Source organism: Macrobrachium nipponense, chromosome 43 (assembly GCF_015104395.2).
Source record: "Macrobrachium nipponense isolate FS-2020 chromosome 43, ASM1510439v2, whole genome shotgun sequence".
NCBI classification, from domain to species: domain Eukaryota; kingdom Metazoa; phylum Arthropoda; class Malacostraca; order Decapoda; family Palaemonidae; genus Macrobrachium; species Macrobrachium nipponense.
The window spans coordinates 36909588-36926074 of record NC_061104.1 but is presented as its reverse complement, the minus strand read 5'-3'; the positions used below and the strand labels follow the sequence as shown (position 1 = coordinate 36926074).

The 16487-nt window shown below is 35.1% G+C and overlaps 1 protein-coding gene across 1 annotated transcript in view; it reads right to left on the bottom strand.

The window, feature by feature from the left end:
* Window positions 1–16487, bottom strand: part of LOC135213654 (poly [ADP-ribose] polymerase 1-like) — a 265109-nt gene that overhangs the window by 35135 nt on the left and 213487 nt on the right. Inside the window, exons 13-15 of the mRNA XM_064247696.1 lie at window positions 4413–4516; window positions 665–860; window positions 323–448 (exon numbers count right to left, since the gene is read on the bottom strand). Of these exons, the coding sequence (XP_064103766.1) occupies window positions 323–448; window positions 665–860; window positions 4413–4516 (426 nt within the window). The remainder of the gene's footprint in view (window positions 1–322; window positions 449–664; window positions 861–4412; window positions 4517–16487) is intronic.

Here is a 16487-nt window from a genome sequence, read left to right as displayed (position 1 = left end):
AGGGAACATATACATGACCATTTGAGTACAGAAGGCAGCACTTAAGAAAAGAAGTCAGAAATAATCGACATTGGTTGTTGGAATCCATAAAGTAAATGCTTTTAAAAACGAAAAGTTTTAAAAATCTCAAAACATTTTCCAAAGGAAATATATACTGATCATTAGAAAATAGTTTCCAGCAATGATAGTGAAAGTTGAACCACCACATACTAATTAACTTTTTCTTCATTAATCATGAGCCTTTGAAAATAGGGGCCAGCACTATAAATCCTATATCACAATATAAGGTGAATTTCTACAAAAATACCATCCTTTCACTAACCTCAAATTCCACCAGAGCACTTTTCATGGTGTCCACATCAAATATTAGAGCAACCAACTCTTGAATTGCTTTTGATAGTTTGCTTTTAGACCCTGCAGCAATGGGTTTTTTAACAATATCTTCATCCTGTATAAAACAAAAAATAATTAATGCATGAAATTCCTGGGCAATAAAGATTAAAGGCATTTTTAAAAATTTTACAGCAGCAGATATAATTTTTGAGTACACTTGGTATGAAAAATATAAAATTCTACTCTAAAATTCTCTTATACAAACCCTAGCATTGTAAAAGCATATGCAGAAGAAAAACACACCCCCACACATAAAAATAAAATGACTAACCTGACCATAATCAATATCTAGTGGGTACCAACAACCAGGTACTTTCTTGAACTCCTTTGCTGAAAATCGATTACCAGTCTTTTCCTCATAGAGAGCTTCAAATGTTGATATGGCATCATTAAGGTCTTCTTTATCCTCTAGCTTGTCATTGCCGATAGTAGTTCCAATTCGACCCCAAGAACGGAAAACCCACCACCTGACAACAGAAGTACTAAATATAACATTCCTTCTCTTTATAAGTTAGATTGCAAAGTGCTATATGGACAGAGGTGCCTCATAAGCTATTAGTCCATTTGAGGAAGCATCTTTATAAAATATAAATATATCCTCAGTGTGTTGACCATTTTCCTAACCTATTCTTGAACTGACTAGTACTGGTACTGATTACCTAAGCTGGTATTCAGTCTCAAGACAAGGCTATTAAGTTTAACAAAGTTCCCAGTGGCTGGTGCTGAACATTTAAAGTTCCCATTTTCATCCACTGGGCCTAGCTTAGGTATTTATACTTTTGAATATCAAAAATGTTTACCTCACTTGCATCAGATGGTACTAGGGGTGATGATAATAACCTTTTAATAAAAAAAACTTAAAAGTTCTAACCTCCTTTGATAACCCAGCTTGCCCCCTTCATTTGTTTGGTTGCACTTGCTTGCTTGTATTGCTTTTTATATAAGTATGACTTCCCATTTGGATGGTAGCCATAACTACATTGCATACCCTAACTGGTAATAAAATAGTGTATTGTGTAAGTTAGTACTGTCTCCTTTTGCCTATTGGTAATTAACCCTAGTACTTCTAAGCCTTCTTTCCAACTTATATATTTCTTAACAGGTTATAAACCATCACTGATAATGAATCCCAGACATCTCTCGTGATAACCAACTTTTTATTACCTTGCCAAGCAGGCCATATTTGGCAGTCTTGTTTTTACAAACTTTGCTTCTGTAAGCTGAATAACTTCTATAATTTTACTGACCTTTTCCCCAAAGGCCTCCTTGATACTGTTTTATTGTTGTGTCATCAGCAGCACTCATATCCACTTTTGTGCTTCAAACAAACTTGCTAATTTTGCTAGTCAATTCATCAAGGTCCGGCAGTGAGGAAATTAGCCATTTTTCTAAAAGAATCAGATGCTCAGACATTGACTACGAATCTGGCAATTTCCTTTTTTAGAACTGTTCGAAAAAGGTCTAGCCGCTAGTACCATTACTACGACTAAGTCCGCCCTGAAAAAGATTTTTCAGTTTGGCTTTAACATTGATTTAACAGATTCATACTTCTCATCTATACCTAGAGCATGTGCTCGGCCGAGACCAGTAAATCGACCTCATACGGTCTCCTGGTTTTTAAATGAAGTACTCAAGTTAGCCTCAGATACTGATAATGAATCGTGCTCTTTTATAACCCTTCTAAGGAAAACATTATTTTTACTGAGCCTGGCCTCAGCTGCTACAATATCAGAACTGTCGGGTCTCTCTAGAGAACCAAATCATATTGATTTCCTCCCGTCAGGAGAAGTTCTACTTTCTCCAGACCTGAAATTCTTGGCAAAGAATGAAGACCCTCAGAACATATGGTCTCCATGGAAGATTGTCCCTCTTCCACAAGACCCATCATTATGTCCAATTATTACATTAAAGTCTTATCTTGACAGGACTTCTAATAAGTTTTCAGGTCCTCTTTTTATTAGAGAGAAAGGTGGAACCATTTCCTTAAAAGGCATCAGACAACAAATTCTTTATTTTATTAAACAAGCCAATCCGGATTCAGTTCCTGAGGTACATGATATCCAAGCAGTAGCTACCTCAGTTAACTATTTTCATCATATGAACTTTGATGATCTCAAAAAGTATACGGGTTGGAAATCCCCAACAGTATTTAAACGCCACTATCTAGTCTTTAGAGGCCTTAAATTTTCTGCAGTGGCTGCATGAAATGTTGTCTTACCTGATACAGCCTAATCATGTAGTTTGTGAAGTTGGATATTATTAATTAGCATTCTTTTCACTAGTATTACTTTTGGTACTCTCTCTCACCTACCTGCCTCGCTTGTGTTCCCTCCCTTCTTGCCTCTCTTATTGGACTGGACTGCTTATCGGCCTACTCCTGTACTTGTACATAGTCCATTATTCATACAACTGTATATTCATGAACTATGTTGAATTTCTTGGTGATGGTATGAACTTGGCCATACATGTTTGTTACACCAGTACTCCTGTTTTGGTTTTTGTTTTGGTTTTTGTTAATCTTAGATCATTAAAATTTGATGATAAGGAAACAGTTTTATTTTTCCTTTTTATAATTATAAATGTTTTAGTCTCATTCTAGATCTCCCAAGCTTGTATGGCTGATTCTCTGTTACTCTTTCACTGAGCGACACACGCCAATCACAGAAAAGGGATTTTGACAAAGGAAAATTCTATTTCTGGATGAAGGCCTGTGTCGCCCAGTGAACCCATCCCTCTCTTTTCCTTTCACCACCCTTTAGCTGGCCCAAGCTTGGGTGCGTATTCAGGATTGTAGTTCTTGGCAGAAGAAGCAGGGACGAGCGGAGGGGGATCGTTGGAACGGCTCCTCTCTGGTGAGGGATTTTGAGGGGGGAGAGACTATTTGGCTGGAGGTCTGTGGTAGTGGCATCCACTCGCCCCGTTTTTATTCTGACACCTATGAAGGTGATCGATCCAGAGGTAGTAACTCTGGCATTTCCATATAGATTTTTTTCTCTGGTATATTTAGCAATTATTTATACCTTGAAATGAGTGTTAAAAGGTACTTTCACTGGGCGACACAGGCCTTCACCCAGAAATAGATTTTTCCTTTGTCAAAATCCTTCATATATATATATATATATATATATATATATATATATATATATATATATATATATATATATACAGGCAGTCCCCGGTTATTCCCCTCCAATGGCATGACAATAAGCAAAAATCGCAAATAACTGAGGCAATTTTCAGTGCGATAACTGGACATTAGTGCCTCTGTTAGGTATGTGTCACCCTCAATACCCAATCATCGGCGCCGAAAATCAGTGATTTTCATTGCTAGACAAGCACCATAAAACAGTATCGCCAATAACCAAGGACTGCCTACCTACAAACACCTATAAATATACTGTATTTTATTATTTTTAGAGTATGAATAATAAGCCTATGTAGAAATATTTGAATTAACCCTTAAATGCCAAGCCGCTATTTACCAAAGTGTCTCTCATATGCCAGTGGCGTTTGGGAGTTAGCGCCGAAGCAGAAAAATAAGTTTTTTTTTTTTTTTTCAAAAAATCACAGCACGCTTAGTTTTTAAGATTAAGAGTTCACTTTTGGCTTCTTTTTTTGTCATTGCCTGAAGTTTAGTATGCAACTGTCAGAAATGAAATAAAGATTATCATTATCATATATACATATTGGAATATATAACAGCACAAAAAAAATTTCATATATAATTGTATACAAATCGCACTGTGAGCAAAACATTTAAAGGTAACGAGTTCATTTTTTTCTGTTGTATTGTACACTAAATTAAGACAATTTTGGCACATAACAAACAGTAATCTGTATTTGTTTTATTGTGAGTTCCATAATGAAATTAATATATAATTAAAAGAATTTTTTCTGGCATGATCATTTTCAAAGTACATTACTGATTTTTTTCAAGAGACATTTTGAACTGTTATATTATAGTTAAATGATCTGATTAAATATGAAACATTTTTTCTATAAAAAAGTAAGGTGCTTACCTGTTCTTTTTATCACTTTCAAGTACTTGCAGCTTGTAATAAGAATTTGTTCCTTTTGTAATGTTCACCATACCAAGGACGCAGTTGTAAATTTTACTTCCTCTCTGCAAAACAATAAGATTTTAGCACATAAACAGATGATATTAAATTTTTCAAGTAATGTACATAGAATAACTGACCTGATGCACAAGCATCAGAGTATTCTCACAACAAATAACTTGCGACCATCTATGAAAATGTTCACATTGATGAATTATCGCACATTAAAATTTATAACAAAGTGCATTATTTCCACGATGAAATCCCATGTTTATTACAGTAATGAGGGAGATTTCGAAGGAGCACTAAATGACAAGACCCTGGGGGTTGCTAAAAACATGACTTGGTCCTGACGGTAAAATAAAAAAACAAGCTATGGAGATGTCTAAGATGTAAGCAAGACAAAGCTTGAAGATAACTTAATGGAAGCAAAGCAAAAAATGCAATTCGAAAATAGGATGTGTCGATGCTGCAGGAGAGATGGAAGGTTGGCACCATCATATATCAAATGAGACAAATGATAGAACAAGAGATATTCAGGATTACATAATATAAATCACAATGCAATTTTTTGTGCAGTTACTATGACACGACTTTTTTCCATTGATACCACTACATTATGATCAACATCACAATAATGTATTGCAATACGTTCTGTCTTTTGCCTTGAATTCTTGTGGCAAAGCACTAACTCATGTTTTACCCCATATTATTTTCACTCTCTCCTTTTGCTTATTCTTAATTCTATATTGCTATTCATGTCAAGCTTGTTCCCCATTTATACCTCACCTTAACAACACCTGCATATTTACCGGTTTACTGACAAGCACACATGTTCATAAGACACCATGTATGCTCTCAGGGAGGTCTATTACCTAAAAAAACTTTTTAAAAGTTTCCATAGCTACATTCTTCAGTAGAATTCTTCATCTGTGATCTCTTACCCTTTTGACAGTTGGAGAAGAGTAGGTCTACTACATTGTCTAATATATTGTTGGATGCTCCTTTTACTCTTCTTATCCCTATGGGAGCTCACTCTCCGTTATTTTTGACAGACAGAAAGAATGCGGGGTGAGAGGTGTCAAACTGTAAAATTCAAAATTCAACTGCCAAACCAATGTGGGAATCTGGAACTGTCCAGTTTAACAAAGCCATAGCATTCAGCCTGCCTCCCAGAAATCCCCTTCTGCCAACAAAATATACACTGCAAATGGCTAAAAATGGTTTACTCAAATATATGAGCTTCTTCTTGGTGCCAAGTTGCATCATTGGCAGCAGCAAAAAAAAATGTTGTGTACCTTCATCTTGCAAGCAGTCCAGCTGCCATTAATCTTTAGGGGGGTGACTAAGATATGCCTTTGTTGCCAGAAGTTAAACCCAAAACCTGCAATAGCCCTTGAAAATGAATGACACAGACTGCTCTCAAAATATTTTCCATGTGGTTTCTCTGTATACATATGTATAGTTGTACATACAAGAATTAATTTCTATAAAAGAAAACATGCCATTCTTGCCCTTGTTTAAAACTACAGTAAAAATTTATTTCTTGCTCAAAGCTAATCTACATAAAATAGCATGTCTTGTGAAAGGCAAATCTGAAATATAACCATGAATCTTACAGGTGCAAGTGAGAGTGGAGTTGAAACCAAGTACTAGCTGTTTCACATGTGCTTGTTCTTTGAGTGTGGAATCCTTCTGTTGATGGATTTTAATTTGGGGACAAAAGGAAGAGACAGTGAAGCTCCTAACCTTTGTCTGAAGTGAGGATTTCTTGGAATTGTTATCTTGTTCAACATAATTCTTATCTGGTCTGGGGGTGTCCATCTAGGTTCTACACTGTAGCTCTATTACAATGAATTAATCTGTGATGCATCTCCTTCACATCTGCATGCTATCAGTTTCTACATACCATAGTTCCATTTACCATATTCACATCTACAAACGATGCTTTATTTGTATTCACCTAGAGATTCATCTAAAATCTGAGAACTAATTTTTTTCTTTTTTAGCAGGTGCTACATTTTTACAAGTCTCAAATGATCTTGGCAGGTCATTAAAAATCCCAAATGTTCTATGCAGGTCATTAATCCATGAATAGGTTTATAATGTAGAGGACTGGAATTTTAGTGAGAATGAAAATATGCTGTAAATTCATTGCTATCAGATGCGTAAGGTAATATGAATGTAAAAAGAATATTTCAGACCATCTGTGTATGAGTTGGTAATGGGATACTGCTGTATCTATGTATTCAACAACAAAGCCCTTCACAAAAAATACACGGAATCATGCAACTACTATGGTGAGTTGATTACATTTAGTCTGTGACAAATACCAGAAAATCTACATTATAAAGAAGTGTTCTCTGTAGCTCATCTACCTCAAAGAATATTCTCCAAAAAATCTACTACTGCATTCTGAAGAAGGCTGTTAGTTATGTAAACAAATGGAAATCGAATCCTGTCGTCTTTTTAATGAACTATGGAAATATCTACATGAAATCAAGGATCCAAGTAACTTAATTGAATTATAAGAACATGAAGAGAAGGAATAAAAAGATATGGTGTGGTGAAAAGGGCACCACAGTAGCTGTGGCATAATTTGCCGCCTTGTAGTTTACAAAGCATGTATTACAAAGGCAGTAAAACTGAACAAAAGCATCACAGATAGCAAGATTGATATCAAGTAAGGGAACTCATCAGTACCCAGCAAAAACTCCTAATGCACATAAAAGGTCTGTACCACTCAACTAAACAGGAACATGAACATGTGTAGACTTGAGTGACATTTAACAGTCACAGAGCTTGCCCAAAAGATGTGTTATTCACTGAGAGGGAACACTGAAGCATAGTGTATTCAAACTGGAAAGCTTAGTTGGATAAGATTAAGGGGACCACCTCCGCCCCATAGGGGAGGGAGAATTTTTTTCCGGCTATCCACTTCATTTTTTTACAGCGTATATAAACCATTATAAAAAGGTTCCCCAGTAAGATTCAGCCTGATCTGATTATTAGTTTTTTTTTTTTAATTAATATTTTTCTCCTTTTGGAACCAAAATTTTTTGGCCTTTTTTAAAACCCTAAGGCTCTCTTAATTTTTAACAAATTTTCAGAATAAACATCAATTTAAAGCTGAAGGTGTACTCTATAGAAAACATTATACAGAATTGCAAAAAAATACCTTTTTCTTTTTGCATTTTGACCTAATACTTAATTAAATTTTGAAAAAAAAATTTTTGACAAAAGTTGAACAAAAAAATAAGCTCATACTGAATATTCAAAAAATTTCAAAAATGTATACTATAATGATAATTATGCAGAATTTATCTACAAATTCTTTGAGCCCAAAATTTTTGAGATCGGTTAAAAATTGGCAAAGTTATAAGGGTTTGAATGGACTTTTTTTAGCCAAAAGACAAAGTTTCGAGAAAAACGCATTTGAAAGTTACCATGTATATTTATTCACCTAAACCCCAATAAAACTGGCTCCATTCTTTGGACCTTTGTTTCTTCATGTATATAGCATTTTCATTGTTTCTGACAGTAATTTACGTTGTCTCTGATGCTTTCTACGAGGCATGGTTACAGTTTATAATAAATAATACCACAAAGAATTACGTAAAATTACGAAAAAATCATGAGCACTAAGTTATGTACGCTTCGCCTTTCAATTCTTGTGGGCAACTGAATCTGTCTACGGGATTCTTCAGCTCTGCTAAGCATTGCCATATCCATCGGGAAATGCTATCATACGACAATGTAATATAGCACTGCAAGAAAACGTTATATTGAATAAATGAGTAAGATATTTGACTTTTTTACGTAAATGAACATTTTGGCTCATATATACCTGTAGAAAATTGCATTTTTAGGCCTTTTATAATACGAATTCAGCTATAATCTTTTGTGTCTGGCAAGCCAGTACCCTTAGCACTCCCTATCTGGCCCCCCGACCGGGAGGTGGTCCCCTTAAGGGAAACTGTTGCTAACACAAAATGTTGTTTGAAATGCACACTGGGACTTATCATCTAAGGGAATTAATTACAATACAATTTAGTGAATGTCATACCAAACACTTCCTGTGATGAAAAATATTTTTACAGGCAGTCCCCGGTTATTGGCTCTCAGTCAATGGCAACCTGGTTTTATGGAGCTTGTCTAGCACCATAAAATTGGCAATTTATGGTGCCATAATGGGCTGAGTTTCAGTTATTGGCGCCATAAGGTTCCGATAATAGTTATGGCACCACAACATACCTACTAGAGGCACCATTAGCTGAAACCCAGCCCCATAAATCGCCAAGTTTTAGTTAATGGTGGTTTTCGCTTATCAGCACACCGCCGAGAAGAGAACACCCTCCCATAACTGGGGGACTGCCTGTAATGGAGATGTACGAGATTTCTCCCAACCAACAATTTTCTCTTACATGTATTTTACCTTCAGATAAAATTTTTTACTTTTCTATGGTAAAACAAAAGAAATCCAAGTGTCACATTTTTGCCTTCATGTTTATAATCCTATCTGAATCAAAAAAAGGAAAACTCATACTTTTATGGAGAGAGAGAGAGAGAGAGAAAAAAAAATTGATAAAATTTTGAGTGAAAACCATAAAGAAACCACAAAGTCTGTTATGCTTACTAATAGCAACCAGCTCTTTGACCCTAAGAAATGCATTGAAGCTTTAAAGAACACGAAGAAAGTGTAAATTAATGATTAACCTATACACTTGGCTTCAGTGGCTAATAGTACTTGAAATGACAGCAGGAAACAGTACCTTTACTCTTGTCATATGTACTATACCATACAGTTTATATTAGATATAAGGTCCACAATAATGTTTATAAACCAGAATATAAAAAAATGCTTTCTACCAAACCATATGCAATGGTCTCTTTTCAGCTACTGTAGTATAGCTCCCAAGGACTTGGTCACATAAAATAAAATTAAGTACATTCAGAAAAATGATGTTTTTATGATAAAACAGTTTTAATTATACTTAACCATTAATTACATAGCTATAGTTTCTGTTATTTGCAACAGTTTAGATTCAAATTTCGTGGTAGCTACATCGGGACTGTGCAGGTGACACCAGTCTTGCCCCCTGGCAAGAAAGTTAAAAACGACGATTAGCTCATTCCGTTTATGCTTAGGCCCATCAGCAGGGAGGAGGGAGGGCTTTGATCATGTAATTACTGGGTAAGTATAATTAAAACCTTGCTTTATTATAAAAACATCATTTTTAATTATGCAACTTGCCCAGTAATCATAGTGGAGTCCCACATTAACAGGTGGGATAATTGAACATACTGTACTCTAAAACATGAAGTCATGCAACGAATTAGAAATAGATAAGCTGCTAGTACTGAAACAATGCTTGTTGTTCCTTGTTAGTTAAGAGAGCTTGCAGTAGAGACTGCCTCTGGTTAGTGCTCAACTTGACCTGTAGTGGAGCAGCAGTAAAGCCGAGGGTTGCCTCTACTAAAGGGGGAGCCTTGTAGCCAGGATGATTCCAATTGTTCATAAGGATGAAGATTTGCCCTTGTACTGGGCACAGTACCATAACAAAAACAACTAGATTATTATGTCCCCTACAGTGAAGTGAGAACCACAACCCATTCACTATAGGTGTCGGGTGCTCTGGGTACATTGTACCCTCTTGTCTCCTTAAACTTTGACCCTTAACTACAAGGTGAAGGTTCATATAATAGGAAGGAATCCTATGCTTTCTTCCTTGATACCATGCCAGTAATTAAAACTTTCAAGGTACTGCCTAAATTTTAACACTTTTCAAAAAAACTCTCTTACACTCACTAGAAATGATGAGCAATCATACTACCAGTTGGTCAAATGCCAAATGGACGTAAGAGATACATATCACTTGAAAGCTAATGAGCTAGGGGTTGTACTAATGACATTAGCTTTGCTAAGAGGAGGCAAATACTCCTCTTAAATCTGAGTGTCTTAGCAGATAAAGTCCATTAGTGTAAATGGCATGATGTTCTAATCTTAGGATAAGACTCCTTGCCATAACATCTTGGGTTAAATCTGGTTTGGGATTCTGGTTCTAGGAAATATCAGACCATCTACTCAGGCAGAGACCCATTCTTCCTCCTGCCCTAAAGCACTTCAGACTCTGATAGAACGGGGCTTGTGCTGGACTGTAGTAGTCGTCCCAAGTTCCTATCAGAAGGGATTAGTTCTGCTAAAAGCAACACAGTGGGAAGAACTTGTTACTTGCAGCTCAATTTGTCCACTAGGATGTAAAATTTCCCCTGTAAGAACCTTTTTAGGATTCTGGTGTGGTTCCTATCTGTCCATAACCACAGAGCTCTTGCCGCTTCAAAATGAGGAAAAATGGGTTCCTCCCTGTTTCTTGATGTAAGAGAGAGCTGTTGTATGTTTGAGTGGACAGTTACTACTTTGACTCCAACAGCTTTCAATGGATAGCAGTTCCACTTACTACTTTGACTCCAACAGCTTTCAATGGATAGCAGTCAATTCTTTCAAACTGGTGTGCCACCCTCTCTGTCGAGGATCCCATGTCCCCAATACCTAACTGTCTCCCAGGAGAGCTCCCCAACCTAGATCGGACTCGTCCGAATAGAAAACTACGTTGAACCTCAGAGTGAGAAGGGACTTAAATTCTAATAGCCTGTCATCTGATCTTCAACAAGACAGGTCCTCCTTTACTCAGATGTTGCCTGGAACCCAAATGAGTCTGGAAATTTTATCCCCATTCCAGTTTATCTTTAGGAGGAGCTGTATTCCTTGTGTAGACCCCCCAATGACACGAACTGTTTTATTGAGGCTAGGGTGCCCCGCAGGCTCATCCCCTCCTTCGCTAAGCCATCTTGAAGGGCTAGAAAATGGTCCACCTTCTGAGGGTACCAAGTCTATCCTCATCCATAAATAGACTAATTCCTGATGGGGCTAAATGTGACTGCCTCAAGTTTATCAGAAGTCCCAACTCTTGTGCCAATGATAGAATTTTCTGCAGGTTCTGTCTGCTACCGAAAAAGCCAATTGTCCAGGTAAAGAAAGACCTTTTAACCAGACTAGTTGCAGCCATCTCCAACAGCGGCTAAGATGCGGGTAAACACTTGTGGGGTTGTCGAAAGCCCGAAGCACAGAGATCTGAATTGGTATACTCTCTGAACAAGAATTCAAGAAGCTTCTTAGTTTTTTTTTTTCTTTTCAAACCTAGGGTGGCCCGAAGGATTAGACAAGCTATTTAAAATCTTAATAAATTTCCATCTAAAAAATAAATATTTAATATTAGGAATATATAAATTACTATATATTATTGTATAAATGATTAAATTTAAATAATTTTAAAACATTAAAAAATGAAAATCTGTCACTTTCTCACAATATATCTTAAAAGGAATATCTTCTAAATAATATGTCTCTTTGGATTATATATTTTGGTCAGATTTTCAAAATAGTACGTTTTACTGTTATTTGTACATTACATATATTTTGCATATAGGTAAAGGGGCGTGAGGGTTACTCATTAGGTAACCATGTGTCAATTTAGTGTTGTTGTTTTTTTATTAAGCTGACCTTGTGTCAGCATGGGCTCTTGTGACCAATTCTGAGCCATGCCAATATTACTGAAATCTTGCAGCATTTCTGGTAGGATGATGGCCACGGGTCTACAGTTTCTTTTATTTCTCTTAATCTATTGTTAGGACTGTTTTCCCTCCAGTTATTTTGCCATTTCTTCTTAATCACCGATTTACTGTGTCTAATATAATCTTCTAATGGTAATAATTCTGCTGATATTGGGAGTGCTCTAGCCTCTTTTGCACAAGTGTCTGCTTTTTCATTGCCTTCTAATCCTATGTGAAATGGTATCCAACATAGAGTAACAGATATCTTTTGCCTTTTCATTTCATGTAATGTATGTCTAAATTCATTTGTAATTTTGTTTTTTGGAGTATAAGAGCTTATTGCATTTATTAAACTTAGTGAATCGCTAAAGATGGTTACTTCATTAAACTGGTTTTCAGATATAGTTGTTAATGCTATTTTCATTACTAGTAATTCAGCAGTGAACACTGATGCTTTGCTATGTAAGGAGGCTTGGGTCTTTATTTCGTTTCCGTAAACAGCAAATCCAACTTCCATATCATCTTTGGAACCATCAGTATATATATCATTATAATTGGGTACCTTGATATGTTCCAGAGCATCTTGTTTCACAGTGAGGGGATTATTCAATATATCAATTGGCATTGTACAAAGTTTGTTACATATCTGGGAAGCACTTATCAACCATGGAGGCATTATTTTGTTAAAATTGTAAAATTTAATATTATAAAGGTCATTGTCATTAATTAATCTATCAGCTCTAACAGGGAAGGATGGGATAATTTTGGTATTCCAGAAACAATCTGGATCTTTAAATAAATCTTTGGTCTCTGCTGGACTATTCACAATTTTTAAAGCTCTGCACATTGTTGTTATTTTGAATTTATAAGATAGTGGAATTTCTCCACTTTCTACAATCAAGGATTGGACTGGAGATGATTTGAATGCTCCGGTGGCTAAACGAAGCCCGAGATGATGTACTGGAAGTGTGAGCTAATTTTTAAAATATATTTAAAGCTTCTAAGGCCTTGGCTTTGGTATGTCTTTCATGGGCCTTCCAGTTCAAATGATTATCAAAATATAGGCCTATGAATTTGACTTCTGGATAAAATTGGATGGAAGTGTTATTCATGGTAAGAGCTATAACTTAATTTCTGAGCCAATGCTAACTCTTATAAAATGTTATTGCTTCCCTTTTTTCAACAGAAAATTTAAATCCGACAGATCCTGCCCTCGTTCAATTTTAGTTTATGGAGATATTTAAAACTCTTTGGGTGTGGCGTAACTTGTTTGAAGTGTAAAAAATGGCAATCATCAACATTTGATTTGAACTTCTAGTGATGTTAATGAGTTTAAAGTTGAATGATTTTTCCTATTTCCAGACTGAGTTGCTTCTAGAACTTTATTTTTCTCTAAATACCATATAAGTCTATTATTTAAATTTTTTTTCCATGAGTTTACAAAGAACACCTAGTTAGTGATATAGGTCTATAATTATCTACTGATGTTGGATCTTTGCCGGGTTTGGGTATAGGAATTACTATAGCATTATTTCCATGCTTTGGGAAGTAGTTTCTTTTTTCATAAGTAATTATAAAATTTTAATAAGTATTCTTTGGCTTTAATGTTCAGATGTATAAGAAGTTCAAAAGAGATGATATTCTTTCCTGGGGCAGAGATACTACAAGTTTTTAATGCAGCATCAAATTCTTCTAAAGTAAGTGGGACATTGTAGTATAATTGTTGACTTGTTTCAAAATTAATTATATGTTTTTCTTCATTCCTTTTTCTAATACGAAAATGTTTATCTAAATTCAAGCTATTACCTATTGATTCTAGGTGGCAACCTATTTTATTTGATTTCTTTTAAATCATGAACTCTTTTCCCATTATGTAATATTGGGGATCTGGGTGATCGACTATATTTGCCATTAATTCAATATAATCAATTTCCATAGCTATTAATACTAGCACTTTCAATGTATATCTATTACTTTTACATAATATGTTATATCTTGGTTTAGCCTGTCTAATTGGCTACTCATCTTATGCTTCAGTTTGATAATTTCTGAAAGTTCTCTAGATCACCATGGAACAGGATTTATTTTGGCTTACAAGTTCTCATTGGTATTGATTTGTTTCCAAAACTAATTATGAAATCTGTAAAATATGAATTAATTTCATTGTGATCATTGTTACTTTGGAAAGGGGAAACATTTTTGGTTACCAAATTATACTTTTCCCAATCAGCTTTTAAAAAATTAAATTTTGGTATAAATTGTTGATGATTATTTTCAAGACGTGATTACGATTGGGTAGTGATCACTGGTATACGATTGGGTAGTGATCACTGGTATAAAGATCATCCAGAGTATTCCATTCTAATCTGTCTACTAACAAAGTGGAACAATTTGACAGGTCTAAAGATGATAGGGTCCCATGAGTTTTTGAAAAGTATGTTGGGATTTCATTTTCATTCAACCAACAATAGTTGTAATTAAGTATTAGATTTTCTATGTCTTTACCTGCTCTATCTTCGTCTATGATACTGGCATCTCATAAAGGTTGGTGAGCATTAAAATCACCTAAAAATAAAATAGGCTCATTGAACTGTGATAAAATATTTGATAATTGAACCATATCATAATTTTAATTAAGTTGATTATATAGATTGCAGACTAAAAGGCTAAATTTGTTTATTATATGCAGGCGAATTGAAGATATTTGAAATGAATTATTATTAACTGTAACTTTATCATAGGTTACATGATTATGAACATAAATTGCTGTTCCTAACTTGCCTTCTCGTGAAATGGATGATGCCAGAAAGTAATTACATATTGATGGGACTGGATTATTAACATGTTGTAAATATATGCACATTATTTCATGTTGCTTTAGGAGTCTTTGTATTTCACCAAGTGCATTTGTGTTTTCAGACTGTTTATGGTCTATTGGATAATATTATAATTGAATGGAATGAAAGTTAAATGATTATCTTGTATAGTTGGTTATATATATGTATGTGTGTGTGTGTGTATATATATACATATATCCCCGGGTTACGACGGTCTCGGCTTACGACGTTCCAAGGTTACGACGCTTTTCAATTATATTCATCAGACATTATTTCCAGGGTTACGACGCCTACAACGCTCATCTGGCAGATGAAATATGACACCAAAAAGGCAAAATAATCAATATTTGAAGGTTTTTTTTATGAAAAATGCCATAAGAATGAAGTTTACATAGTTTTCAATGCACCCAAAGCATTAAAAGTAAGGTTTTCTTAGGATTTTTGACGATGTTCCGGCTTACGACGCGTCTCAAGAACGGAACCCCCGTCGTAACCCGGGGACTGCCTGTATATATTTCTTTTTGTTTTTTTGACATTTCTGTTGATCTTCTGATTCAGTAATGAATTTAATTTCTTCTCGTTTGGCTACAAAATTGTCTAATACTGCTATTTTACTTTCACATAATTTACTTTCACAATAATGTAGTAAGTGTCTAATACACATACAATCTTTGGTATGTAATTCTAGCTGACTTGAGATATAATCTTTTCTAGCTAAGAAATTCCTTATCAATTTTTCTTTATTTAAGGGTTTCATTTCTTTGCAATCTTTCAAAAAACATGTAGGGCATCCACACCGTTCATGATGAGTTTCGGTTTGAGGTGTTACGCCTTCTTGGATACACTAATGACATTCACAAAATTATTGTTTTGTCTTCCTTGGATTGATTGAATTTTGTTTTTAAATTTGCTTGGGAAGACTGGTGAAGGGTTTATTTCTTCAAATTTAATTTGAAAAACCATAGAATTTATTACTTTAAATTTACTTGGAAAGACTAGTGAAGGACTTATTCCATCAATGTTATCTAAATTAGATGTAGTATTCCTGTTGACTTTAGGCCTTTTCTTCTTCTTGATGTCATTAGTATTAACTTGAGTTTTCAGGGGAAAAATTATTTCTCTACCTGGTTTTCTTATTGTTTGGTCAGCATGATCTTCCTTTTCAGTCTAGAGATGGCAATTCTTCATCTTTCATTAGTATTTCATAAGGGTTGCTTCTTAGTACTGTATTGCTTGATTCTCCAAGAGACTTTTTGTTAATTTCTATGTTTGTTGACCTTGTTTGTTTATCATTAGTTTTTCCAGGTATCATAGTGTTTCTTGGGCATTACTTTTTCTATAGCATCTCGATGTGATTTATTTCTAGCAGAGTCCATTAAACCTCTTGATTTTAATTCTTGTTTTCATTCTGGAACTGACATGCCAGACCCGCTTATTAATAGTTTTAATTCAGTGTTATATATGTAGCATGGGCATATCTTTGATCCTGCATGGTGGTCTTGTCCACAATTACATTTTGGAATTCCACAGTTCTACGTGGTTTTATGATCTTCTGAACCACAGAATGCACAAACTGGTTCATTTCTAC